This window comes from Maylandia zebra, linkage group LG9, assembly GCF_041146795.1.
Source record: "Maylandia zebra isolate NMK-2024a linkage group LG9, Mzebra_GT3a, whole genome shotgun sequence".
NCBI classification, from domain to species: domain Eukaryota; kingdom Metazoa; phylum Chordata; class Actinopteri; order Cichliformes; family Cichlidae; genus Maylandia; species Maylandia zebra.
The window spans coordinates 31,369,528-31,397,325 of NC_135175.1; the positions used below are offsets into that span (position 1 = coordinate 31,369,528).

The window sequence follows — 27,798 nt, forward strand, 5'->3', positions numbered from 1 at the left end:
GCTGCCCATTTTATTTCGAATCTGGCGCGAACCGGCGAGCCAGTTCCTGAATCACGTGGTACGGACTGCCCACGAGGCCTCGAACGTCACTGCATACGTAATCAAAGCGAGCCTCGATACGCGCGTCACAAAAATTCCCCCGAGATTACTCGACACGCTTCGAAGCTTCGACACATCACTACCTCTCACATCTAAAGGTAAGTGTCAAGGTAACTTTGAACTGTTCAGTCAATCTTGAGTTTATCGAAGTTTTCTGAAGGACGCTTTCTGTTGCTCTCTGTGAGAGAAGACCGTTAAAGGCGAGGCTCTCCAGAGTGTAGCAAAACAGGAAACCACAGCTGTGTGCGTGTAATGCTGGGCTTATGCTGGGCTTACACTGTGCGATTTTTGGCCCATTTTGAGCCGATTTTTGAGTCGTGCGACCGTTTTGGCGATCGGCCCGATTTTGGCCTTCGTCGTGCATCGCGTAGTATACGTGGGCTAATGCTGGGCAGACACTGCGATTTTTTTCAGTCGCGCGATTCAGCTCCTACTCAAACTGTACGTTGACTCGCAGGGGTTAGAAGTTCATAGGTCACGGTGCAGGGTCTCACACTATACGGCCCGATGCTCTGATGCGACCTGAGTGCTCACACTGTGCGTCCATAAAATGAAGGTTATAACGGAAATTCTGTCGCTCGCTCTCCCTCTCTGTCTTTCACTCACACAGACACACCACCACCATCAACTTTGCTAAATTGCTAATGAAAAACATTGATCAGGCAGCTGTGATTGAGCAGCAGTGTAGATCCAACTATTTTCACGGTTGTTGTGGTCGTGATAATTTTGTGAGGCCACATCGAAAAGGCTCGGATGAGCTTTCCAAAGTTCTACAAGTTGTGCCTCCATCGCTTGTGTCCAGATCACACACATGTGCTGTGCTGTGCCGTCTTTTTCGCTGACATTTGTGTTTGCGCGTGCGCAGTGTGACAAACTGCAGTGACACCCTGGTCAGTTCTTCTTTCATTGACTGAAGGGTACCAACAATTTTGTCCACGTCTACGGCGCTACTCCCTCGGACTGAGAAACCCCTCTCTCTCGGGTCTGGGTGACGGTATTGCTCTTGAGCTCATGTAGAGCACACTGTCCTTGCTAGAGACAGATGAAGGCGGATTCCTCTTCACTCAAGTCTTCCTCCGACAGCTGGCTTTACCAATTCACTGTTGCTGGCTGCAAAGGGTTACTACTCACTTGCAGGAGTGGCCGCAACCACTGGCAATAAGCTGTTCTTTATAGAGGACTCATGCTCGGGGAGACGTTTTCTGGTCCACCCTCTCTCCCAGAAGAGCCCCGGGAACGCTTGTGTCATCTTTGCATACCTCCACAATTACATATTGTTTAGTCTTTAAAAAAAAAATTGAGATTTTCCGTGTACCACCAGAGAGAGACTAAGTACTACTAGTGGTATGTGTACCACAGTTTGAGAACCACTGTTCTAAACCATGCTGTGAAACTCCTGGGGACCACCCCTTAAGGGTGAGATTAAAAGTATATGTGTATGACTGAGGGGCTGCCCCTCAGATCTGCTCTGGGAGAAACATAAGAATGTAGAAGAGGTGAAGGGAGTGTGTTTTTAAAAAAACAAAACAAGCAAATACGTTCGATAAAGTGCTTTCGGTTCGGTATGCATATGTATCGAACAATACAAAATCTTTTATTTGTTTTATCAACTTTTCTTCCAACGATGCTGTCTGTGTTGAGCGCTCAGTAGATCTGTGTTCGACTACCCCGCCTAGGCTGCACTGTCGAGTGCAGATCCACTGAGCGCAGCGCAAGCTAGCAAGACAGAAGCCAAGCTCGTTGCAATATGGCAACTGCCTCAACGCTACCCGAAATTGAACCTCCCCCACCTTCATTCAGATCTGGCGTTTGAAACTATCGTGATGTTCATGTGAAGCATGACCCTGATGGTAAGCGCGTCATGGACAAAAGTAAAACAGTATGTCCGATGTGCCACGCAATGCTCAATTGGTTGGAACTAGTGCGTTATCGCAGTTAGCTCGTTAACATGTTGATGCCGTCCAGCCCCACGCACACGATCCATGGTAACTCGTTAAGGGAGATTTGCAGCGTTATGGCGTTAACGTCATTTTAACGAGTTTAACGCTGACAGCACTAGTGGGAACACAATGAATATGACTACACATTTATGCCGACATCATCCTAGTGCAAAGACAAGTGGAAGCAGACAAAAACAACAAGCACACATGCCACAAACGCTACCAGAGTCATTTAGGCAGCCGTTAGCACATGATTCTCCTTATGGGGACCTGATATGTTTAATATGCTGCTGAGAGTATAGCCCAGAAGAAGCGTATAGAATAGCTTTTATTTTGGAAAGAGCCATTTCTCTGTAATAAACTCTCTTTTCCAAAGATGAGTGATTCCTCAATCAGATTTATTTATTTATTTATTTTTGTTGTTTCATCAACATTAAATTTAAAAACTGTACTTTTGAGTTAAAATATATATTTATAATGTTAATAAATGACTAATTAAAAAGGCATGAACATTTTTTTTTTTGTATCGAAAAAATATCGAACCGTGACACCAAAGTATCGAACTGAACTGTGAATTTTGTGTATCGTTGCACCCCTAGTTGGAGGTAAAAGTGCTATAATGAAAAACATTTCAAGAAAATGTAAAATAAATGTATTCCAGGATAAAACACAGCTGTCTTTGTCTTAACGCTGCAAATCGGTGTGTCGGCCCACTGGGCATTTGATTCTAATAACAGGCCTCAGTCTCTCCTGCTACTGGTCTGCCATACTGCTAAATTTGGTATCGGTGCTCAAACCTTTTGTGTCTGTTTGCACACCTCGGGAAGCAAAAATTTGTTGAACATATGAGACACTTTGACTCTTCAGTGCAGTGTGGAGCCTAACAAAGATCTGTTTTGTGTCCCAGCTGATCAGCAGGAGGAGAAGAGTCTGACGGAGCAGCAGAGGAACATTTTCAGCTACTTGGACTCAGCTCAGCCACTACAGAGGAAACGATGAGCTCAACACAGAAGGTGACAGACAGAGCAGGGCGATATGACCAAAAATGTTTATCACGATATACATTTGAAAATTTGCGATAACAATATAGCTGACGATAAAATTGACACTAGACAAAATACTTTACAACTCCACGACTTTATCAGTGCAAAAAAACCCCATCAATGTATTTTCACTTAAACAAGCAGCTGTTTTTTATGTGCATTAAAGTTATATAAAAATGTAACAGTGCAAATACAAATGCCTTGGAGCAAATGTCAGCCAATTTCCTCTGGAAAATCCTTTTGGTTAAACTCTCAGCAAGCAATTTGCATTTGCACTGTTAAATTTTTATATAACTTTAATGCACATAAAAAAACATCTGCTTGTTTAAGTGAAAATATATTGATGGGTGTTTTGCACTAATAAAGTTGTGGAGTTGTAAAGTATTTTGTCTCGCGTCAATTACATCGTCAGTTATATCGTTATCACAAATTTTCAAATGTATATCGTGATAAATATTTTTGGTCATATCGCCCTGCTCTACTTTCATGTGTTACTGTTTAGGCTTAAATAGGTTTGATGTTTGGTGCCTTTTCCTTAATGTAAAAAAAACCCAGTATTGTTCAATCATTTTGTCAGCAGCTAATAAGACAAACATAGGATTTATTATCACTGAATGGTTATGTATAAATCTAGAAAAAGTAAGTGTGTGTGTGTGTGTGTGTGTGTGTGTGTGTGTGTGTGTGTGTGTGTGTGTACGATCAGGAGGGATGGGCATGATTTTAGTGTTTGAACAGTCATGAATTATTTTTAACAGCAGGTTGCATGTAATGTGTTAGAACTACCAGCAGGTGGGGATAAGAGACCTTTAAGGTGTTTGGTGCCACGCTCCACCTTCAGGTTTAAAACTAGTGTTAATGGAGGGAGTTTGAAGGTTGAGTTTGTTCCACGACTGCATTTCACTCACTGCCTCTGTTTGTATCTCTGTCACTGCAGGACCAACATGGAGCGAGAAGTCAGCGCTCTCAGGAGGCCGACAAACCTCACAGAAGAAAGGGAGAGAAAACATACACCTGTGACGAGTGTGGGAAGGATTTTACTTTGAAGGCTAATCTAAAACAGCATCAGGTCATCCACACTGGAGAGAGACCGTTCAGCTGTGACTTGTGTGGAAAGTCTTTTTCCTGGAAGGATTCCCTAAAACAACACCATCTCATCCACAGTGGAGTTAAAGCGTACAGCTGTGATCAGTGTGGCAGAGCTTTTAATTGCAGTAGGAGCTTACAGAGGCATCTAGTTACCCATTCTGGAATTAAGGCATACAGCTGTGACATCTGTGGAAAAACTTTCAGCCGGCAAGAGAACAGAAATATACACCTACGCATTCACACCAGACATGTTGTGTACTGCTGTGAACAGTGTGGCAAAGAGTTTACAACAGATGCACAGTTAAAACAACACATGTTTACCCACACTGAGGAGAGACCTTATAAATGTGACCTGTGTGAGAAGACTTTTAAATCTCCACATGACCTGAGACGACACCAACAGATCCACACCAGAAAGAGACTCTACAAGTGCAGTTACTGTGAGGTATGTATTTATATTGTTATCTTGTCATTTTAGCCTGACTGTTTGGAACAACTCTGCTCATTAAACTGTGTTAGCATGTTAGCAATTCTACTGCATGGAAAAGCAGCTCTGAGTGATTATTCAGATTTTCATGTTAGTTATGATTTTAGTATTACTGTAGTATTATGGTGGTAGTATTGTAGTTATTGCAGCCCAGTAAACTGAGTGTGTTAACTGAAACAGTCAAATGTAATTGGACGTCTGCAGAGATGCTCTTTATTTCAGGCGACGTTCAGGATAAAAATGTTGAAGGACTGACTTACACTGTCTTTGTGTCTTTGTTTAGAAGCAGAGCGACACAGATGGATCCAGTTCTCAACCCTGTCATCACTGTGGTGGTGGGAAAGACTTTCGTTGTGACCTTTGTGGAAAAACTTTCAGTCAGCAAGCCACCCTAAAAAGACATCAACGTAGACACACTGGAGACAAACTGCAATACTGCAAAGAATGTGGGAGAAGCTTCACCACACCAACTGAGTTAAAACAACATGAACTGATTCACAGTGGGGTTAAAAAGCACCTCTGTGATCAGTGTGGGTCATCCTTCACCACTGCAAGGGAGCTTAAAAGACACAAACGAGTCCACACAGGAGAGAAACCATACAAGTGCAGACACTGTGACAAAAGCTTCTCACAGTCAAATAGTCGTAACTCTCATGAACGTACACACATGGAAGGAAACTACAGCTGTGACCAGTGTGACAAGAGCTTCAGGAATCTCAGTTCATACTCCAAACACAAACGATCCCACGTTACTAATAAACTGTTTCACTGTTACCAATGTGCCCAAACATTCACCTCATTGTCTGCTCTGTGCAAACATCAGCGTGATCACTCAGGGCTGAAATCACTCCCATAACTGGATCACAGTGAATCTGAAGAGACAGAAAGATCCTCTGGTTTCAGTGTCAGACTCAAAAAGCTTGAGATCAGGCTCCACAGAGTTCAGATAGAATCATTTAAACTTGTGTTGAACTGAACTGGTTGCTGGGCTGAACTTCTACATAATACAGATTTACATGGGATCTTATTTTCTGTCGTTTTACTGAGTCAGTTTTGTCCTTTTTTCTCTGTCCAGGGGCCCGTTCTTCGTACGTCGCTCACTACATCCAAGATCAAATGACACATCCAAGACCAAACCATCGCGCTAACCGTGAGCTCGCTAATCCGGTTCCCCGAACACACCTGCCGTTGACGATTAGTACAGCAGTAATGTGACATCACTGGGTGTCGTAAAAGGGGCTACGCATCGATAGTAGAAACATTGATCGGCAACCCGCTGAGTGGTCAGCGAAAATGTCGAAGGAGCGCGCTCAGTATTGTTCGGCAGCAGAGCAAGAACTCTTGATTGAGGGATTTCAGGAGTTTCAGAGTTTAATTAAAACGCAAGGGAACACTGCAAAGGCTGCAAAAGCAAGGAGAGAGGGCTGGCAGAAAGTTGCTGACAAATTAAACTCGTAGGTGATTTAATAATAATAATAATAATAGATTGGATTTATATAGCGCTTTTCAAGGCACCCAAAGCGCTTTACAATGCCACTATTCAGTCACTCTCACATTCACACACTGGTGGAAGCAGCTACGGTTGTAGCCACAGCTGCTCTGGGACAGACTGACAGAAGCCAGGCTGCCATATCGCGCCATCGGCCCCTCTGGCCAACACCAGTAGGCGGTAGGGTAGATCTATCATATGACACGATATTATCCAATATTATATGGCATTATATTGTATTATAATATGTTATATTATATCCCCTTACACATTAGAGCCACAACAGGACCCACTAGAACATGGGAACAAATAAAAGTGAAATATAAGAATATTCTACAGAATGGTAATATTTATCTCTTATATTGCTTTTCGTCTCTTGGAAAGAGACCCTGTAATAGTCTGTTAGTTTGTTCATAACAGCAACCAAGAAAAGGGCAGAGCAAAAAAAGACAGGTGGTGGTCCTGCACCCCCTTGTCAACAAGTTGGTTAAGTAAATAATACCCTCACGGGAATATCGATATCTCTCTATGAGCACACTGTCACGCTGAGCTGAAGGATCCTGTCTGTCCCGCAATATACGCTGAATTCTGAGGACTCTCCTTATCAATCTTGCACCTTCCGCAATGGGTTGGTCGCGTATACGGACAGGACATGGCTGCGACAGACTTCCCAAATCCACCTTCGCTTTTATAGCCGTGGTCTCTCATCTTGATTACACGAAGTAATTTACAATTACTACTCTGAAATATGAATTACATCTGTAATAATCACATACACGTAATAGAATGTTAATAGTACATTTCCCTTTTTTAGGAAATGACCTGTATGTATCTGTGTGAAATCAATAAAAGGATCAAGTGCTGCATTATCTTTAGTTACATTGATAATATTTATTTATGGTGAAACAGTGGTGGAATATCGCTGTTGCTTTCGTATAAATGAAGCGGACATACCTGCATGGCCGCGATCTAATCCTGTTTACATAAAGTAAGAGATAAGATAAGATAAGATAGAACTTTATTAATCCCTCGGGTGGGTTCCTCTGGGAAATTCGATTTCCAAAAAAGCACAGCACCGACAGAAGTTACAGAGTTATACACACACACATATATATAAATACAGAGACAATATAAATAAAATATACGAAGGGGATAAATAGAATAAATAGGAATAAAAATAAAAATACAAGTGAATTGCACATTTCAAGTATTGAGTCTATTGCACCGTTGACTATTTACAAAAGTATTGCACAAAAGGTATTGCACAGTGAGGTGAAGAGGCACTACAGCTTAGTTGTTCCCCCCTCCTTTGTCCTCCTGTTTCCCCTCCCTCTCCCCTCCAGAGAGGAGTTAAACAGTCTGATGGCGTGTGGGACAAAGGAGTTTTTAAGTCTGTTAGTTCTTGTCTTTGGGAGAAGCAACCTGTCACTGAACAGACTCTTCTGATTGTTTATGGCCGTGTGCAGAGGATGTCCAGCATTGTTCATAATGTCCATCAGTTTCTTTAATGTCCTTTTCTCTGCCACTGTCACCAGAGTGTCCAGCTTCATGCCGACCACAGAGCTAGCCTTCCTGATCAGTTTCTCCAGCCTGGATGAGTCCTTGCTGTGCTGCTCCCCCAGCACACCACAGCATAGAAAAGTACTCCAGCAACCACCGACTGGTAAAACATCCTCAGGAGCTTCCTGCAGATGTTAAAAGACCTCAGCCTCCTGAGGAAGTACAGTACAGTACAGTACTGCTCCCGAGCAGGTTTATGCTTACGGCTGCCCAAGGGCCCTGGCCGATGGTCGGTATCGTTGGCGGCACGACCAGGTGCTCAGAGTAGTTGCTGAAAAGATTGCCTCAGCAATCAGCACCAGCAAGCATCATCATGCTCCGAGGAAGGCAATCTCTTTTATTAAGGCTGGAGAGAAACCCCAGGTGCGCCCACATTTGACAACTGGCCTTCTCAACACAGCCTCTGATTGGCAGCTACAGGCTGACCTGGGTAAACAACTAAAGTTCCCTCAGAACATTGCAAAAACATCACTCCGGCCAGACTTGATAATTATTTCTGAGGCCTCAAAACAGCTGATCATGCTGGAACTCACAGTGCCCTGGGAAGAGCGGATTGAGGAGGCTAATGAAAGGAAACGAGGAAAGTACCAGGAACTAGTGCAAGAGTGCAGGGGAAGGGGCTGGAAGACTTTCTATGAGCCCATAGAAGTGGGTTGTAGGGGCTTTGCAGGACGATCACTCTGCAAAGTCCTAGGCCGGCTGGGCGTGGCTGGGGCAGCCAAGAAGAGGGCCATCCAGGCTGTGAGTGAAGCGGCAGAGAAAGCCACAAGGTGGCTGTGGATTAAGAGGGCTGATCCGTGGGTAGCTACTGGTACGCAAGTCGGGGCCTGATCACCCCCGGCTGGGTCGCCTGGGCGAGGGTGTATGATGTTGTGAGACCCGAAACACCTGATGACCCTAGGATACATCACTGAAGATGCGTACCAGTGCATCCAGGAGATGTGTCTTTATAGTTAAACTCTGGCTGAGCCAGTGACGCCTAGGAAGAGTCTAGGTGACAACCAAGAAAGTTTGGTGACGACTGGAGAGACAGATGACAGCTCGGAAAGACGGCTCCAGGGGCAGGGTGGGCTAGCATCCCGGTCTGCAGTTTTCGCGAGAAAGCACCCAAAAAGCTATGGAAAGCCCTAAAGAAAGATACCCCCAGGAGACCCCGAGAGGGGGGGAGGATGAGGTCTCCAATCGGACGGACTTAAGGTTAACGACTAATGCAATGGAAAGGACTACGAGTAAGACATGTATCTGCGGCAAGCTGTGCAAGAACCAGCGTGGCCTAAATGTCCATCAGGCTAGAATGAAATGTTTGGAGCGGGAGAGTGAGGTGCAACGCACAGGTCCTGAACCTGGTGAGACGCAGGAGGAGCCCGGCCAGGAGGCACCCCACAGAGCCCAGTCCCTCCATGCACAGGACTCTTCCAATCCAAGCAGTGTAGTTCCACAACAGCGGATTAAGTGGCCCCCAGCCAGCAGCCAGAGCGAGTGGCAGAAGTTTGATGAGGATGTCTCCAACATCATACAAGCTGTGGCCAAAAGAGAGAGACCCGAAACACCTGATGACCCTAGGATACATCACTGAAGATGCGTACCAGTGCATCCAGGAGATGTGTCTTTATAGAATAAAGCACCAAATCCACACTTTTAAGCTTAAATTCTTTTTAATCCATTTTAAATCATGCTTTTTATTTTTGTTTTTTAATGTCTCTGTAAAGCACTTTGAATGACCTTGTTGTTGAATTGTGCTATATAAATAAACTCGCCTTACTGAATACTATGTCACTTATTTATGTGCAAATGTTTAATAATGAAGAACATTAAAGCATTACTGTTGGCCACATGTCGGCAAAGTTATGTGACATTAGTGATGTTTGTACTAACTTGGTTTTAAAGCCTTTAAAATATTCGCTGTTCAATAGTCGACCTTAATCTTACAGAGAATGTGATGATTTTATGGATAATTAAAGTCAGTCATATATCCACAAACACAACAAGCTGAAAGTCAGTGATGCTGCTCGGTTTGCAGTCCTGAATATCACGGCACAAGCAGGATTCACTGCACTGTTAATGTTAGCTATGTTATATTGCTGCCTCTGTTCGGTGGTGTCGAGCCAAACGGACTTTAACGTGTGTTTGAACGAGCTGACGGTTCACTCGTTAAGCTGAAAGAAAGATGCCTCCGTGCAAGCTTGAACATGTTGCGTGTGCCGTCGGAACTGGATTTCAGTCTAAACTGGTGTCCGTGTTGGTCCTGCAGAGAATCAGAGTTGGAAAAGTTGTTAATGTAGCAAAAAACAAAATGTAATGCATTTTGTTCATAATCTCTTTAAAGTCATGATCTTTTTTTTTATCGCTGTCACTGGAGTGGGTAAATGAGTCTGCAAAGTTAAAAAAACAGATTTACATTTATTGTTTATTACTTTTATCGTCATCATCCCATTTATACACATTTAAGAAATAACGTGTAAAATAACCTTTTGTTTGCATTTGGAGACTCGGCGTTTGAACCATCCCAGATATCTGCACCAGGGAACCAACTTCTCAAGCCGGTAAAAAGGTCAAGGACACAGTTACACGATCGCTAAACTAACCTGTTTTTGAATAAAAGAAAACCATATAAGCATGATCCCTGGAATCTCGGTTTAAAAAAAGAGAAGCACTACAAATTACTTTTCTTATGTTTAGTATACAGGAGTTGCTGCTCACACTCTGAGTTGCACTAGTGTGTCTGTCAGACGCCCGCACGCGCAGTCACGCCGGACACTTCCTGACCTTATTTCCACGAGCCCTCGACTCAGCTGCAAAGTTCTTACGGGGTCAGTTTCATCAGAATTATCTGCCATCATTCAGACATAAGTTGAGCAATGGTTTAACCAATTTTTTCCATCAAGCCATGAAGGGATGCCGGAATTAAACAGAACATAGGATGTAAGTTAAGGAAATATAAGTTTGACCTTGGAGCACATCTCCTTCAGCGTTCACAATAATGGATTGCATTTCTCTCAGTCAACTGACTGTTTAGGGGGGAAAGCGGCTAATAGTTAGTGGGCTCTGTGTTTGTTGTTTTTTAATCACACTAGGAGTGAACAAAAGCAGAAAACAACCCTGTAAAGATGCAGACTGTGATAGTCTGGTTTATACCACAAATCTTACCAGCTGTAACTGAGTTTTTTGTGGTTTAAGTTATAAGTACGTGTCAAGACTTCTGTCTCGCAGCAACATTGCCGATGTGATCCTTCTTTTTTGTTCCCTATTAATGATCTACGGTAATATGTGATATTGCCCCCATAAAATAATAAGGCTTTAATGAAATCATTGTGATACAGAGATTTGGATTCTTGTGCGTGCAATGTGCATGAAGTAGATAAACAAGAAATTTAGTCAAGATTGGATGTACTTCTGTGTTTACCAACTGCTCCAAACTGACTTTATGCTTCATACGTGTCAACTCAGGGAACTCCTGTTGTGACCTCCCCTCTGTGAGCACACACGCACACACACACACACGCACGCACGCACGCACGCACACACACACACACACACACACACGCACGCACGCACGCACGCACACACACACGCACGCACACACACACATGCACACACACACATGCACACACAGAAAGAGAGAAACAGAGATCATTAATGCAGAGGATTGCAGCAGCTCTTGTATTTTCACTCTCTGCTGGATTTTAGATGAACAGTCACATAAATCTCGCTCCAAATTATTTGAAAAAAACATCAAAGTATCACAGTATCGTGTTTTTTTGTTAGGGTCAAACTTCTCTTTGGGTAAAAATTAAGCCAACATCCAAGTGTCAAAGGTCGGTTCCAGGATGAAGGTCAAAGGGAAAGTCCCTGGGACGCTTCCGGTTATGTTTCCATCCGGCGTAGTCATCTGACGGGTCCGTGCTATATCGCCCTTCCTGACCCGGACTGGTATAACGTTTTGTAGAAAAGTTTGATCGATTCGCATGTCTGTCTGTGCTGTGCTTTACAAACACTCTTAAAGAAAAACAAACATCAGCCAAACACACGGTTCATCCTGATTGTCAGGTGTCGGCCATCCAGATTCCAGAGGTGCTGTGAAAGGTCATAAAGTTAACACTGTGCTGTAAAAAGAAGGCTGGAGTGCACAGAAACTGGTAGAGATGCAGGTATCTGGTCGTCCTGGGTTCCACAGACTATAAGCTAAAAAGAATAAACACATTAAATTGCTGCACATTTGTAGAATAACATTTGAGATTACTTTAAAAATATTTTTTTATTACATTAAATGTAAAGAGTCAAATGGAAGTCTTTCTAAAGTTATATCATGATATTTATATTATGAAAAGCAGATTTTTGACAATTTAAGGTTTTTACATTTTTAGATAAAATAAACACAAAAAAACAAATAACAAGAACACAAAGCTGGCAAACCCAACCAAAACTGACCAAAATCTAACAAAAATACTCCCACATGACAGAACCTCTCCTCTGCCTCTCTGGCTCCATATCTCTCAATAGAACGATCTGTGGTTTGCTATCTCTCACCATCAGAACACTCCACACATCCTGCGAATGACTCACTTCCTTATAAACAGTGTTGGCAAGTTATTTTGAAAAAGTAATTAATTATAGTTACTAGATACTTCTTCAAATAAGTCACTTAGTTAGTAACTGAGTTACAAGATTCTGAAAGTAATGAATTACTTGAAAAGTAACTATAGCGTTACTTTAAAAAAACGTTTAACCCTCTGGGCTCCAGGGATAATTGGCCATTTTTAACTACTTTTGATTTTACCTCCATATTTCACCTTTACAAACGATTTACTTTGCCTTGTTTGGCATCATTCTTTTCAGCACAACCTCACATGTCTGAATTTACAGTCATGTTCTCATTTTGACATACTGTACTGACACAATTGATCTAAAATCAGACAAAAACATAAAATCCAAGTAGAAAAAGTTATATATTTTACTGTAACCACCACAAACATGTTTAATGAATCACATTTCATAATTTTAAATGCAAATATTAATTGACAATTTTAAAATCATATGCAACAGTTTGTCGATGCAAGGCTGAGGGTGCTTTTGTAAGATCCAGGAAGAGGTGGCTGGAGGAGGGAGAACAAAATTCTGCTTTTTCAGGCTTGAAAAATACAGATCCAAAATCAACTAAATATTAATGGCACTGTCTTTGACAATCCTAGAGAAATTTCACATTTCTGTGCCAAATTCTATACTAAACTGTACAACTCAAACTATAATGAGGATGTCTCAACACTGTTTCTCAATAATATTAAAAACCTAAAAACTATTGTTGTGGAAGATAGAAGTCTCTGTGACAGCCCTCTGACTGTGGAGGGAGTTTGTAATTCTATTTCTGCACTTAAGGCCAACAAATCTCCTGGCACAGATGGTTCAACTGCAAAGTTTTATAAATCATTTTCTAATCTCCTGGCTGCGTTCTTACTGCAGGTTTTCATAGAAAGTATAGAGAATAACACCCTCCCTCCTACTCTTACTCAGGGTCTCATAACACTTATTCCAAAGCCAAACAAAGACTTACTTCTTATTGATAGTTGGAGACCCGTCTGTCTGCTCAATAATGACTATGAGATTATGATTTTAGTACTTACTAACAGAATTAAAGAGGTCTTGGACACAATTATCGATGAGACACAATCAGGCTTTATAAGAAATAGATACATTTCTAATAACATTAGACTGGTTTTAGATCTACTTGATTACTCTGATTTGGTATCTGACAATAGCTTCATTCTCTTCCTGGATTTTTAAAAGGCTTTTGATACAATTGAACATCAATTTATGTTCCACTCTTTGGAAAAATTTAGCATTTTTCTGTAAAGCTTCAAAACCTTGTACACAAATGGCAATAGCTCAATTAAAATGACTAACGGCTCCACCCCGAGATTTGACCTGTTATACAAGGAATCACCATAGCTGATAAGGAGCTCATCATCAGCCAGCTAGCTGATGACACCACACTCTTCTTGAAGAATGCAAATCAAATCCGTCCAGCCCTTAGTGTTATTAGTGATTTCTCTGAGGCATCTGGTTTATGTCTAAATCTAAAAAATGTGAATTACTAGCAATTAAAGGCTGCACTGCAAATGCTATCTGTAACATTTCTGTTAAACAAGAAGTCACATACCCAGGACTGTTAATATCCCAAGACCAAAAGTCAAGATGCTCATCAAACTTCACTCCGATTATACAAAGTGTCGCGGTTCGAATTTTGAGGAAGAGACCTACGACTGAAAGTCCATAGTGGGTCAACACAAAATATTTTATTAAAACACCTATAAATGGTGAAAATAGACACTGCAAAACATCAGGCTCCATCTCCCTCCGCAGGGAGCGCAGACAGAGTCCTCGGAGGTGTTCAAAAAGTGTTTTATTACACACACACAGTACACGTACAGTGTGCGGGGAAGCCTTGATCTTTCGTCTTCTCCTTTCTGCTCTTTACAGAAAGCTTTATAGCCTTTAATGACGTCAGGACAATTCCCAGACCTCCTCTATGTTCAGAACAACAAGACTTTCCCAGAATTAATACCAGATGTTTCCACTCATGTTTCCTGGGAACCTAACCAATAGTGTGTAGAGTGTGTAGTTTTGTGAAATTGTGGGTTCAGGCCAAAGAGAGTTGACTATCCTTATCTGACCTGGGCCTGCCTGGACCTGCAGCCAAGCTGGTGCTTTCTAGAATATGTTTTATTCTGCGTGCTCTGAAATAACTGATAAATGATACATGATAAACTGATGATAAGCTGATGATAAGTAATACAGACTAATGAAGTAATGATGAAATAATGACAGTGCATGTAAATGATAACACAGTGACAGTAAAATAACATGTTTTTCTTGACAAAAGAAACACAAAAAAAAGTTCAACCAGTGGCTGCAAAGGGATTTATCTCTGAAAGGTAGAGTTTTAATTACTAAAGCTGAAGGGATATCCCGACTGGCATATGCTGCTCTCTCCTTACATCTGGATAAGAAAATTAGTAAAGACATCGACCGCATGCTCTTTAATTTTATATGGAAAAACCATAAGCAGGTCCTCTTAGCGTGGACCCTCATTTATAAACACAACTTCTTACCACACATATAACTCATCTGGAACAACAGAGATATTTTATTCAAAAATAAATCACTTTTCCTGGAAACTTGGGTCCAAAATGGGATCCTATTGGTGGCTCAGCTGGTTAATAAAGAGGGAGTACGACTTACTTACAATGAATCCCTTACACTATATAATTTCCCGTAAGTGTTTGGGAATTCTCAATGGTGCTTGGTGCCATACCCTTAATGTTATATAAAAACACTGACAGGTCAATATCTACCTCAGTCACTCTCCCTGATCCAGCTGAGTCAGCAGTGGGAAAAATCTGCTTTTCACAGGAACTTGGTAACAGCAATAAGAGAATACGTAGTTTATTCCAAGAAGATATCGTGTCTCTCCCATATATATAATATCTTACTGGAACCGACATGTTCCAGATATCACCTGAAAGACAGTCAGGATGAGCCCATAAATATCTAATTGTAAACAAGGTGAAGGAAATCTCATATAAAATTCTTCATAAATGTTACCCAGCCAGTCACTATATGGTAACATTTAAAAGAGACATAAATACTAATTGAACTTTCTGTGGGCATCATCCAGAAACTGTAGCACATCTTTTTTGGTACTGTTCCTCTACACAGAGATTCTGGAAGAATTTAACAGTTTTGTTATTGTCCATATTTTAAGGGCGTTTTCTTAATGATGGGGAAATGTTTTATTCTGTTTCTTTAAGTTCACCAGGAAGAATGATAAATGTTTTTTATAATACATTTCTTAATACGTTTAGCTAAATGTTCTATCCATAAATGTAAGTTTATTAATAAAACACCATATTTCTGCTTTTTTATAAGGATATGGAATTGTACATACAATCAATATCAGACTCAACCAACAAAAAGGAGCAATATTTATATATGTTGATTTTTGCACGTACTCATATAATTATTTTTTTTTACCCCCGGTTCTGTATGTTCATGTTCTGTTCTTTCTTAAACTTCATCTGTTTGTATGTTGTATACTTATTGTGTTTCAATAAAGTTCAGTAAAAAAGTACGTTCTAAATGAAGCTTCAGACGTCACTAATCACGTGACTCTGGCCAAACGAATCAAGCCTCGACACGGTGCTTCTGAAGCAGTATGTTGATCTTTTTCACACACGCACCGGAGCGTCAGCTTCAAGCGGACCATCGCTACCTCTCACATCTAAAGGTAAGTGTCAAGGTAACTTTGAACTGAGTTCAGTCAATCTCGAGTTTTTCGAAGTTTTCTGAATGAAGTTTTCTGTTGCTCTCTGTGAGAGGAGACCGTTAAAGGCGAGGCTCTCCAGAGTGTAGCAAAACAGGAAACCACAGCTGTGTGTGTAAGTGTGCAAACGAATATATTAGAAGTGCAAGTGAGCCACGAGTAAAGAAAGGTCAAGTTTCGTGGTTTGTTTTTCTCACCACTGATCACGCGCTCAACACTCTACACATACTTGCATCACACGCGCACTCTCAAGCATCCGTATTGTACAATTCTGGGCGTCACGTGAGTTGCAGGCGTTACCATATAACGGAAATCTCCATTGTTCTGTAGCTGAAGGCTTTTCAGTGAGTTTTTTGGACATCCTGATAATAATGAATTACAGTCGTTCAGCCTGGAAGTAATAAATGCATGAACTAGTTTTTCAGCGTCACTCTGAGACAGGATATTTCTAATTTTAGAGATGTTGCGCAAATGGAAGAAAGCAGTCTTACATATTTGTTTAATATGTGCATTGAAGGACATGTCCTGGTCAAAAATGACTCCAAGGTTCCTCACAGCGTTACTGGAGGCCAAGGTAATGCCATCCAGAGTAAGAATCTGGTTAGATACCATATTTCTAAGCTTTTCAGGGCCGAGTACAATAACCTCAGTTTTATCTGAATTAAGAAGCAGAAAGTTAGCGGCCATCCAGGTCTTTATGTCTTTAAGACATTCCTGCAGTTAATCGACCTCTGTTGGGGGTAGCGTTCAGATAGCTGCTCTGCTCTATGTTGGTACAGGGCATTGAAGATGATAACAGTGGGTGGATTATATTCTTAAACTTAGTTACAGCGCTTTCAGAAAGACATCTACTTTGATAAAGTCTACTCTCCACCGCTGTGTAATCAATTATTGTAAATGTTATCAGGAAATGATCAGACAGGAGAGGGTTTTCAGGAAACACTGTTAAATGTTCAGGTTCGATGCCATATGTTAAAACAAGATCTAGAGTGTGATTAAAGTGGTGGGTGGCTTCTTTTACATTTTGAGAGAAGCCAATTGAGTCTAATAACAGATTAAATGCCATGCTGAGGCTGTAATTTTTAGCATCTACATGGATGTTAAAATCACCCACAATAATTGTTTTATCTGAGCTCAGAACTAAATTAGATGTAAAGTCTGAGAAATCAGACAAACTCTGTGTAAGGCCCAGGTGGACGATAGATGATAACAAGTAAGACTGGTTTTACAGCTGGGGTGGACAATGTTAAGCATCAGGCTTTCAAATGAATTGAAAGTCTGTCTTGGTCTTTCATTAATTAATAGGCTGGTGTGAAAAATTGCTGCCACACCGCCCCCTCGGCCTGTGCTTCGAGATTTCTGGTAGTTAGAATGACTCGGGGGTGTTGATTCATTTAAACTAACATAATCATCCTGCTGCAACCAGGTTTCTGTAAGGCAGAGTAAATCGATTTGTTGATCAATTATTAAGTCATGTACTAACAGGGACTCTGAGGAGAGAGATCTAATATTTAATAATCCACATTTCACTGTTTTACTCTTTGGTTCAGAGGTGGATACTGTATTGTTCTTTCTTTGTAATTGTTTATGTTTAAGTTGTTTGTTGCTGGTTTTTAGTTTGTTTTTGTCTTTTTGGAAGCTGACACAGTCTCTATGGAGATAGGTTTGGGGGGGGTAGCAGGAGGAGAGAAGCTGCAGAGAGGCGTGTAAGACTGCAAGTCTGCTTCCTGGTCCCAACTCTGGATAGTCATATTTTGGGGGGTTTAATAAATTTGTCCATATTTCTAGAAATGAGAGCTGCTCCATCCAAAGTGGGATGGATGCCGTCTCTCCTAACAAGATCAGGTTTCCTCCAAAAGGTTTGCCAATTATCTATAAAGCCCACATCATTTCTGGGACACCACTCAGACAGCCAGCAATTTAAGGAGAACATGCGGCTAAACATGTCACTCCTGGTCTGATTGGGGAGGGGACCAGAGAAAACTACAGAGTCCGACATTGTTTTGGCAAAGTTGCACACCAATTCAATATTGATTGTAGTGACCTCCGATTGGCGTAACCGGGTGTCATTACTGCCGATGTGAATTATGATCTTACTGAATTTATGTTTACCCTTAGCCAGCAGTTTTAAATTTCCTTCAATGTCGCCTGCTCTGGCCCCTGGAAGACAATTGACTATGGTTGCTGGTGTCTCTAGCTTCACATGTCTGAGAACAGAATCGCCAATTACCAGAGTTCGACCCCCGGCGGGTGTGTCGCCGAGTGGGGAAAAACGGTTAGACACATGAACGGGTTGGTGGTGTACCTGGGGCTTCTGTTTAGGACTATGCTTCCTCCTCACCGTCACCCAGCCGCCCTCTTTCCCCAGCTGCTTGGGGTCTGCCGGGGAACAGCTAGCGGGGTCTACGCTATCTTCGGCTGCACCAGCTACAGGGGCCTGACTAGCTATGGGTGAATGAAGGGTGCGAAGCCGAGTCTCCAATTCAGTAATCCTGGCCTCAAGAGCTGCAAATATGCTACATTTGTTACAGATATCATTACTGCTAAAGGAGGCCGAGGAGTAACTAAACATCTGACACAATGAGCAAGAAAGTGCAGGAGGGACAGGTGAAGTAGCCATGGTGCTAACGAGTCGGCTACGAGCTAAGCTAAGCTAGCGAAACAGTACAGAGAAAGTGAGTGAATACTTTGGCTATAAATTAGGTAGTGAGTACACAGAAAGTGTGCTTCGGATGAAGCACGTGAAGATTATACTATGAAAAAGAATGTATTTAAAAGTTGTTAATTAAATTGCTAAGCAAATAAGCTACTCAGAAACACCACTGTGTTTGAGCAGGAACAGGAAGTGATACTCTACCGCAGAGCGAGCGAACACCAAGTGACAGCGCCACCAAGAGTCTTATCGTTGCAAATCGGTGTGTCGGCCCACTGGGCATTTGATTCTAATAACAGGCCTCAGTCTCTCCTGCTACTGGTCTGCCATACTGCTAAATTTGGTATCGGTGCTCAAACCTTTTGTGTCTGTTTGCCCACTTGGGGAAGCAAAATTTTTTTGTTTTTTGTTGTCAGATGAACATATGAGACACTTTGACTCTTCAGTGCAGTGTGGAGCCTAACAAAGATCTGTTTTGTGTCCCAGCTGATCAGCAGGAGGAGAAGAGTCTGACGGAGCAGCAGAGGAACATTTTCAGCTACTTGGACTCAGCTCAGCCACTACAGAGAAAACAATGAGCTCAACACAGAAGGTGACAGACAGAGCAGGGCGATATGACCAAAAATATTTATCACGATATACATTTGAAAATTTGCGATAACAATATAACTGACGATATAATTGATGCAAGACAAAATACTTTACAACTCCACAACTTTATTAGTGCAAAAAAAACCCCATCAATGTATTTGCACTTAAAGAACTATGGGCTCAAAATGTGGTCATAAATATTTTGTACTTGTAAAAAAGATTTGTATGTGTAAAAAAGATTTGTGTGTGCGTAAAAAAGATTTGTGTGTGCGTAAAAAAGATTTGTGTGTGCGTAAAAAAGATTTGTGTGCGGACTTAGAAAAAAACCCCTGCAAGTTACAAGTGCGGATTTTGACCCTATTTTTCTTCCTTTCATCTGATTGGTCAATGTCATGTCAATCACAAATGTAACAATCAGATGAAAGGAAGAAAAATAGGGTCAAAATCCGCACTTGTAACTTGCAGGGGTTTTTTTTCTAAGTCCGCACACAAATCTTTTTTACGCACACACAAATCTTTTTTACGCACACACAAATCTTTTTTACACATACAAATCTTTTTTACGCACACACAAATTCTTTTTTACAAGTACAAAATATTTATGACCACATTTTGAGCCCATAAACAAGCAGCTGTTTTTTATGTGTATTAAAATTATATAAAAATTTAACAGTGCAAATGCAAATGTCAGCCAATTTCCTCTGGAAATGCCTTTTGGTTAAACTGTCAGCAAGCAATTTGCATTTGCACTGTTACATTTTTATATAACTTTAATGCACATAAAAAAACAGCTGCTTGTTTAAGTGAAAATATATTGATGGATTTTTTGCACTAATAAAGTTGTGGAGTTGTAAAGTATTTTGTCTAGTGTCAATTATATCGTCAGTTATATCGTTATCGCAAATTTCCAAATGTATATCGTGCATTTGATTTGATAAATTTTGATCTTTTGATTGATAAACTAAAATGTTATGGATTTTCACCAGCTGCTTTGTGCTGGAAAAAAAAGTTATTTGGACAGAAGATAGCAGAAGGTTTATTGTAATGGTTATTTCTCAGTTATGAACTGCGGTTTACCCCAAGGCAGCTGGCTCGCTCCACTTCTCTATTCAGTTTTCACTGACGATCTGCAATATGTCTTGGCTTAATCTTGGGTATGCCAATGATTCCACCATGTTTTATTCAGCCAGTGACAATTCTGAATTGACCAACGTGTCACAACAAAATTTGCTGAATGTGTTTGACTGGATAAGTAAAAACAACATGATTTTAAATGTATTTAAATCCAAATCTATGTTAATTAGAAGCAGATTAGTCAACAGCCCACAACTGAGTCTTTCCATAGCCAGTGTTAGAACACGTCACCCAGATGAAACTACTCGGCGTTACCATAAATCACCACCTTTCATGGTCTCAGCACATCGATTGTTTTTAAGAAAATGGGACAAGGCATAGCTATGGCTATGAAATGCTCTTTGTGTATCAGTTCTTCAATTATGAAAGATGTCATTAATACACTAGTAATGTCTCATCTGGAGTATTGTTCAATCATTTGGTCAGCAGCTAATAAGACAGATCTTAACAGACTTCAGTTAGTCCAGAATAAGGCGTCCAGATTAGTGTTAAGATGTTCATACTATAATAATATTGATAAAATGTATTATCAACTTTCTTGGCTTCCTGTACAGACTAAAATATTCTATGGCTTACTTGTATTTAGGGCTGCTCGATTATGGCAAAAATGATAATCACGATTATTTTCACTGAAATTGAGATCTCGATTATTTGACGATATTTATTTAACCCTTGAAGACCTACCATAGAACCAAGTCTGCCAGAGCTTATATATTTTTTTTACATGTTGTAGTGCCATTTGTGGGAGCATTTCAAGTTGCTATACATCAATACAACTGTTATAGCCCATATTTTAATAACATGTATGCATTAAGTCCATAGTAACTACATTAATTGCAAAAAAGTGCAATAAACTACAAATAAAATTGAAAATCGTTTTTGTTTTGTTACATATATTTCTACTTGGAGAAATTTAAGAAGCTCATCCCTCAAAACTTTAAATACAAAAAAGTTGCAAAAAATAGTTTACAACAGGAAATTTATTTTGAGTGTCTTCATAGTTTTATTTTGGAGATACAGCAATTTTTATATACTGCAGGAAAAACAAAAAACAATCCTATGATGCAAATTTGCAAAGAAAACAGCTTGTGCATCAAAATAAACTATTTAAAGCAGTGCAATTCGAGTTTTAAGCATCCCAGCAACTATTCAGAAAAGTATAGAGTTAAACATGACTTATAAAAACATCAGTATTGGCTTTTAAGGCCTACAAGTAAAAAACTTCATTTTCCGCGAAAATGACGTCACTTCCTGTTTCGGGCAGGAAATGACGTACATGCGATAGTTCGCGTTGACGTCTTGTTCAATGTGGGAAGTGTTATGAACAGCTGATTGGATCGGCAAAGCGTGTTTCTGGAATATTATGTTTTTGTTCCTGCAAGCGCTTTTTATGCAATTTTTGCAAAGCTATATGTGGAAGGAAACCGTGACAGAGGACAAGCTGATGGCATAAGATGTAAGTACAACTCCTCCGGTTTCATATGCAAAAAAAATTATTGCGCTAGCTTACGCGGTTCAGGTTCTACAGGGATTTAAAAATAGTTACACAAAACGGAGCGTGCAGCTCTGACCAGCTTTAAAGGGTTAACAATAACAATGTATTGAATAATGACTTTAAAAAAATAATATAAAATAGTGTGCAAATACTGATAACAGCGCAAATGTTTGCAATATAAAAAATAAATGAAAAATGTAAACATCTATGTTTAGTGAACTTTGCAGTGTTGCTCTGTGGTGCAGCTACGACACCGTAGCAAAGTTTACACACTGTGTCTACTTGATCCACGTCTGACTCCGCGAACCCATAATGTTTCCACACCACTGAAGTTTTATTTTTTTTTACCTCTCTTTTCAACCAACGGCAGTCACTCTTCTTTCCAAATAAGCTCTGCTTAACTTTCCGAGCTTCCCTCGGTCCTCTTAATTGTTGTGACGTCTGTTCGAAATGCAGAGAAGTGCGCTCGATTTGCCACACGGAGCAGCGCGAGAGTAAAGCACGAGGGAGGTGCTAATAATCGGCTCAGTCATTTTTAATGATCGCTGAAAGCCCAGATCGTAATTGTGATTAAAATGCGATTAATTGAGCAGCCCTACTTGTATTTATAAAGAAAGCAATTCTGTTAAACACACCACATTTATTTCTGCTCAGCTGCAGTATCCAGATGAAATACATAATCATATTACACAGTTTTCAGCAAACTGCAATTTAGTAAATGCTCGAGTTAAAAGTAACTTTTAGAGCAACGTTTAAGTGGAATAAATTGCCTTATAACATTAGAGAATTATTCAAACTATTCAGAACTTCAATGAACACTTAACTATGGAAGCCCGTTTCCGCCACTAAAAAAAAAAAAAAAAAGGATCCATAACTCAAAATTTCGAGTTAATTTCTCGAAATTTCGACATATTAACTTGAAATTTCGACATACACTCAACAAAAATATAAACGCAACACCTTTGTTACTGCTCCCATTCCCCATGGGATGGACGTAGAGACCTAAAATTCATTCCAGATACACAATATAACCATCCCTCCCAAACAGTGGTCACAAATCAGTCCAAATGTGTGGTAGTGGGCACATCTGCTATATTGAGATAATCCATCCCACCTCACAGGTGTGCCACATCAGGATGCTGATCTGACATCATGAGTAGTGCACAGGTGTACCTCAGACTGCCCACAACAAAAGGCCACCCTGGAATGTGCAGTTTTGTCTCACAGCAAAATGCCACAGATGCCACAAGCAATGAGGGAGCATGCAATTGGCATGCTGACAGCAGGAATGTCAACCAGATCTGTCGCCCGTGCATTGAATGTTCATTTCTCAACCATAAGCCGTCTCCACAGGCGTTTCAGAGAATATGGCAGCACATCCAACCGGCCTCACAACCGCAGACCTCATGTAACCACACCAGCCCAGGACCTCCACATCCAGCAGGTTCACCTCCAAGATCGTCTGAGACCAGCCACCCAGACAGCTGCTGGAACAATTGGTTTGCACAACCAAACAATTTCTGCACAAACTGTCAGAAACCGTCTCAGGGACGCTCAACTGCATGCCCGTCGTCCTCATCGGGGTCTTGACCTGACTCCAGCTCGTCGCCGTAACAGACTTGTGTGGGCAAATGCTCACATTCGATGGCGTCTGGCACGTTGGAGAGGTGTGCGCTTCACGGATGAATCATGGTTCACATTGTTCAGGGCAGATGGCAGCTGAGAATGTCCCAGTTCTTGCATGGCCAGCATGCTCACCGGACATGTCACCCATTGAGCATGTTCGGGATGTGCTTGACCGGCGTATACGACAGCGTGTACCAGTTCCCACGAATATCCAACAACCTCGCACAGCCATTGAAGTGGAGTGGACCAACATTCCACAGGCCACAATTGACAATCTGATAGACTCCATGCGACGATGTGTTGCACTGCATGAGGCAAATGGTGGTCACACCAGATACTGACCGGTTCTGGGTCCCCAGACCCCCAATAGCGCAAAAAACTGCACATTCCAGGGTGGCCTTTTGTTGTGGGCAGTCTGAGGTACACCTGTGCACTACTCATGATGTCAGATCAGCATCCTGATGTGGCACACCTGTGAGGTGGGATGGATTATCTCAATATAGCAGATGTGCCCACTACCACACATTTGGACTGATTTGTGACCACTGTTTGGGAGGGATGGTTATATTGTGTATCTGGAATGAATTGTAGGTCTCTACGTCCATCCCATGGGGAATGGGAGCAGTAACAAAGGTGTTGCGTTTATATTTTTGTTGAGTGTATTAACCCGAAATTTCGATTTATTAACTCGAAATTTCGAGTTAGCGCTGCCAATCAGTAATTTCCTCGTCATTTCCTCGTTACCCGGAAGCTGAAGCCCTCAGCTACAAATGCTACAGCTAAGCTACCGGTATTACATCCAGTCGTGAATGCACAGATTGCTGAGTGTTTTCAGCCTGGCTTCACAAATGATGAAATCCCTGTGTTATTAGCTGAATCACATGGTGTTACTATCAGCAAACGTACTCGCAAAAGCGCCAATTTGTTGGGATCCGTTTTTGAGTGCACGTTCCTCTGCGCCATATGCTTCCGGGTAACAAGAAAGCGACCTCATTCACCTATATTTTTGATTGGCAGAGCTAACTCGAAATTTCGAGTTATATTTCTCAAAATTTCATCTTATGGATACTAGCTGTTTTGTTTTTATTTAGTGGCGGAAACGGGCTTCCATACTTAAAAGCCGATTCACAGAGCTTTTAGTTGTTGTAAATATTGTAAGAGATGATTTGTTTTTGAAATTTGTGTAATGTGCCTGAATGTTATTGATATTATTATTATTATTATTATTATTATTATTATTATTATTATTATTGATTGCTTATATTTTAACAATTGTGAAACCTCACTGTGGATGTAAGAGCCAAATTATGTGGATATCTTGAATCCACTTTATTGTATAATATTTTATGTGATAGTATTTGACGGAAGATGAGCAACATCTGTTGTGGAAGCTAATGGGATTCTTTTTGAATAAACAAATAAACAAACATAGGATTTATTATCACTGAATAATTATGTATAAATCTATACAAAATATAGAAATATGTATTAGAAACAACAAAATAATATAAATTATAAAATAATGTGTGTGTGTGTACACAATCAGGAGGGATGGGCATGATTTTAGTGTTTGAACAGTCATGAATTATTTTTAACAGCAGGTTGGATGTAATGTGTTAGAACTACCAGCAGGTGGGGATAAGAGACCTTTAAGGTGTTTGGTCCCACACTCCACCTTCAGGTTTAAAACTAGTGTTAATGGAGGGAGTTTGAAGGTTGAGTTTGTTCCACGACTGCATTTCACTCACTGCCTCTGTTTGTATCTCTGTCACTGCAGGACCAACATGGAGCGAGAAGTCAGCGCTCTCAGGAGGCCGACAAACCTCACAGAAGAAAGGGAGAGAAAAAACACACCTGTGACGAGTGTGGGAAGGATTTTACTTTGAAGGCTAATCTAAAACAGCATCAGGTCGTCCACAGTGGAGAGAGACCGTTCAGCTGTGACTTGTGTGGAAAGACTTTTTCCTTGAAGCGTTACCTAAAACAACACCAACTCATCCACAGTGGAGTTAAAGCGTACAGCTGTGATCAGTGTGGCAGAGCTTTTACTCACAGTAGCAGCTTACAGAGTCATCTAGTTACCCACTCTGGAATTAAGGCATACAGCTGTGACGAGTGTGGGAAGGAGTTTGCTAGGAAGGATAAACTAAAACAGCATCAGGTCATCCACACTGGAGAGAGACCGTTCAGCTGTGAGTTGTGTGGAAAGTCTTTTTCCTTGAAGCGTTACCTAAAAGGACACCATCTCATCCATAGTGGAGTTAAAGCGTACAGCTGTGATCAGTGTGGCAGAGCTTTTACTCACAGTGGCAGCTTACAGAGTCATCTAGTTACCCACTCTGGAATTAAGGCATACAGCTGTGACATCTGTGGAAAAACTTTCAGCCAGAGAGGGAAACGAAATATACACCTACGCATTCACACCAGACATGATGTGTACTGCTGTGAACAGTGTGGCAAAGAGTTTATAACTCACACACAGTTACAACAACACATGTTTATCCACACTGAGGAGAGACCTTATAAATGTGACCTGTGTGAGAAGACTTTTAAAGCTCCACATTACCTGAGACTACACCAACAGATCCACACCAGAAAGAGACTCAACAAGTGCAGTTACTGTGAGGTATGTATTTATATTGTTATCTTGTCATTTTAGCCTGACTGTTTGGAACAACTCTGCTCATTAAACTGTGTTAGCATGTTAGCAATTCAACTGCATGGAAAAGCAGCTCTGAGTGATTATTCAGATTTTCATGTCAGTTATGATTTTAGTATTACTGTAGTATTATGGTGGTAGTATTGTAGTTATTGCAGCCCAGTAAACTGAGTGTGTTAACTGAAACAGTCAAATGTAATTGGACGTCTGCAGAGATGCTCTTTATTTCAGGCGACGTTCAGGATAAAAGTGTTGAAGGACTGACTTACACTGTCTTTGTGTCTTTGTTTAGAAGCAGAGCGACACAGATGGATCTAGTTCTCAACCCTGTCATCACTGTGGTGGTGGGAAAGACTTTCGTTGTGACCTTTGTGGAAAAACTTTCAGTCAGCAAGCCACCCTAAAAACACATCAACGTAGACACACTGGAGACAAACTGAAATACTGCAAAGAATGTGGGAGAAGCTTCACCACATCAGGTGCATTAAAACGGCATGAACTGATTCACAGTGGGGTTAAAAAGCACCTCTGTGATCAGTGTGGGTCATCCTTCACCACTGCATGGGAGCTTAAAACACACAAACGAGTCCACACAGGAGAGAAACCATACAAGTGCAGACACTGTGACAAAACCTTCTCACATTCAGGTAATCGTTACTATCATGAACGTGCACACATGGAAGGAAACTACAGCTGTGACCAGTGTGACAAGAGCTTCAGGAATCTCAGTTCATACTCCACACACAAACGATCCCACGTTACTAATAAACTGTTTCACTGTTACCAATGTGCCCAAACATTCACCTCATTGTCTGCTCTGTGCAAACATCAGCGTGATCACTCAGGGCTGAAATCACTCCCATAACTGGATCACAGTGAATCTGAAGAGACAGAAAGATCCTCTGGTTTCAGTGTCAGACTCAAAAAGCTTGAGATCAGGCTCCACAGAGTTCAGATAGAATCATTTAAACTTGTGTTGAACTGAACTGGTTGCTGGGCTGAACTTCTACATAATACAGATTTACATGGGATCTTATTTTCTGTCGTTTTACTGAGTCAGTTTTGTCCTTTTTTCTCTGTCCTGGTTTTGCTCGTCTGTAAATAATTGAAACTCAGTCAAATAGTTCATTGTTCTCCAGCAAAACGTTTTGGAAACTCATGTTTAACCTTTAAACTCTGACATGTTTTAGCACACAAGGCTTCATCGGGGAGTTCACTCATGATTGGACCATGAGAATAAAGGTTTTTAGTTCTTTCAAAGAGAGTCTTGGAGGTGTTTGATGTTTTTGTTTTTTCTACAGAAAGGAAGAAACTATTTTTCTAGCTTTGTGTAGTGTGGAAGTTTTTAATGTTTCTTTCATCTGTGATGTTCTTGAATGTGTTGACATGAAGATGGTACAAATAAACTGTCCTTTTAGCTTTAGCTCCTAATTTATTCATTATTTATGGATGTAGCACAGCAGCAGTGTCTTGATTAACACATGGAGGGCTCGGGATCTGATGGTAAATAATGTTTTGTGTCCTTGTACACATCATACAGCTCAGCTGTTCCACAGATGTCAGGTTTACACAGTGGGATGGTTTGTAAGAACGCAGCTCTCCTGTGGATAAATCCTTAC

General features: G+C 41.0%; 1 protein-coding gene and 1 long non-coding RNA gene across 6 annotated transcripts; one reads left to right on the top strand and one right to left on the bottom strand.

Moving 5' to 3' along the window:
• The first annotated feature begins 76 nt into the window (after nucleotides 1-76).
• LOC143420340 (uncharacterized) lies at nucleotides 77-27,602 on the top strand. Of its 4 annotated transcripts, none has more exons than XM_076888333.1 (7): nucleotides 77-197; nucleotides 2,947-3,052; nucleotides 4,017-4,613; nucleotides 4,939-6,109; nucleotides 19,161-19,266; nucleotides 25,298-26,146; nucleotides 26,472-27,602. In XM_076888333.1, exons 5-7 carry the CDS (start codon nucleotides 19,249-19,251, stop codon nucleotides 27,042-27,044), a joined length of 1,440 nt encoding a protein of 479 aa, XP_076744448.1. In that variant the 5' UTR covers nucleotides 77-197; nucleotides 2,947-3,052; nucleotides 4,017-4,613; nucleotides 4,939-6,109; nucleotides 19,161-19,248; the 3' UTR covers nucleotides 27,045-27,602. The 4 variants fall into 3 exon arrangements, with proteins under 4 accessions (XP_076744448.1, XP_076744449.1, XP_076744447.1 ...); XM_076888332.1 differs by lacking the exons at nucleotides 77-197; nucleotides 2,947-3,052; nucleotides 4,017-4,613; nucleotides 4,939-6,109 and adding an exon at nucleotides 15,879-15,985; XM_076888331.1 differs by lacking the exons at nucleotides 77-197; nucleotides 2,947-3,052; nucleotides 4,017-4,613; nucleotides 4,939-6,109; nucleotides 19,161-19,266 and adding an exon at nucleotides 20,184-23,561.
• LOC112435276 (uncharacterized) lies at nucleotides 7,262-14,147 on the bottom strand. 2 transcript variants are annotated; one of them, XR_003024511.2, is made up of 4 exons: nucleotides 13,859-14,147; nucleotides 10,405-11,175; nucleotides 10,173-10,289; nucleotides 7,262-9,949 (listed from the first exon to the last, which is right to left on the bottom strand). It is a non-coding gene; the product is annotated as an uncharacterized LOC112435276 (long non-coding RNA). The 2 variants fall into 2 exon arrangements; XR_013100160.1 differs by lacking the exons at nucleotides 7,262-9,949; nucleotides 10,173-10,289; nucleotides 10,405-11,175 and adding an exon at nucleotides 11,344-11,886.
• Nucleotides 27,603-27,798: the final 196 nt, after the last annotated feature.

Coding starts and splice junctions, on each gene's coding strand:
- LOC143420340 (XM_076888331.1), top strand. CDS start 23,526: ATGCTCACATTCGATGGCGTCTGGCACGTTGGAGAG. Junction 23,562..25,297: donor GCGTCTGGCACGTTGGAGAG/GTGTGCGCTTCA, acceptor CTGTCACTGCAG/GACCAACATGGAGCGAGAAG. Junction 26,147..26,471: donor ACAAGTGCAGTTACTGTGAG/GTATGTATTTAT, acceptor GTCTTTGTTTAG/AAGCAGAGCGACACAGATGG.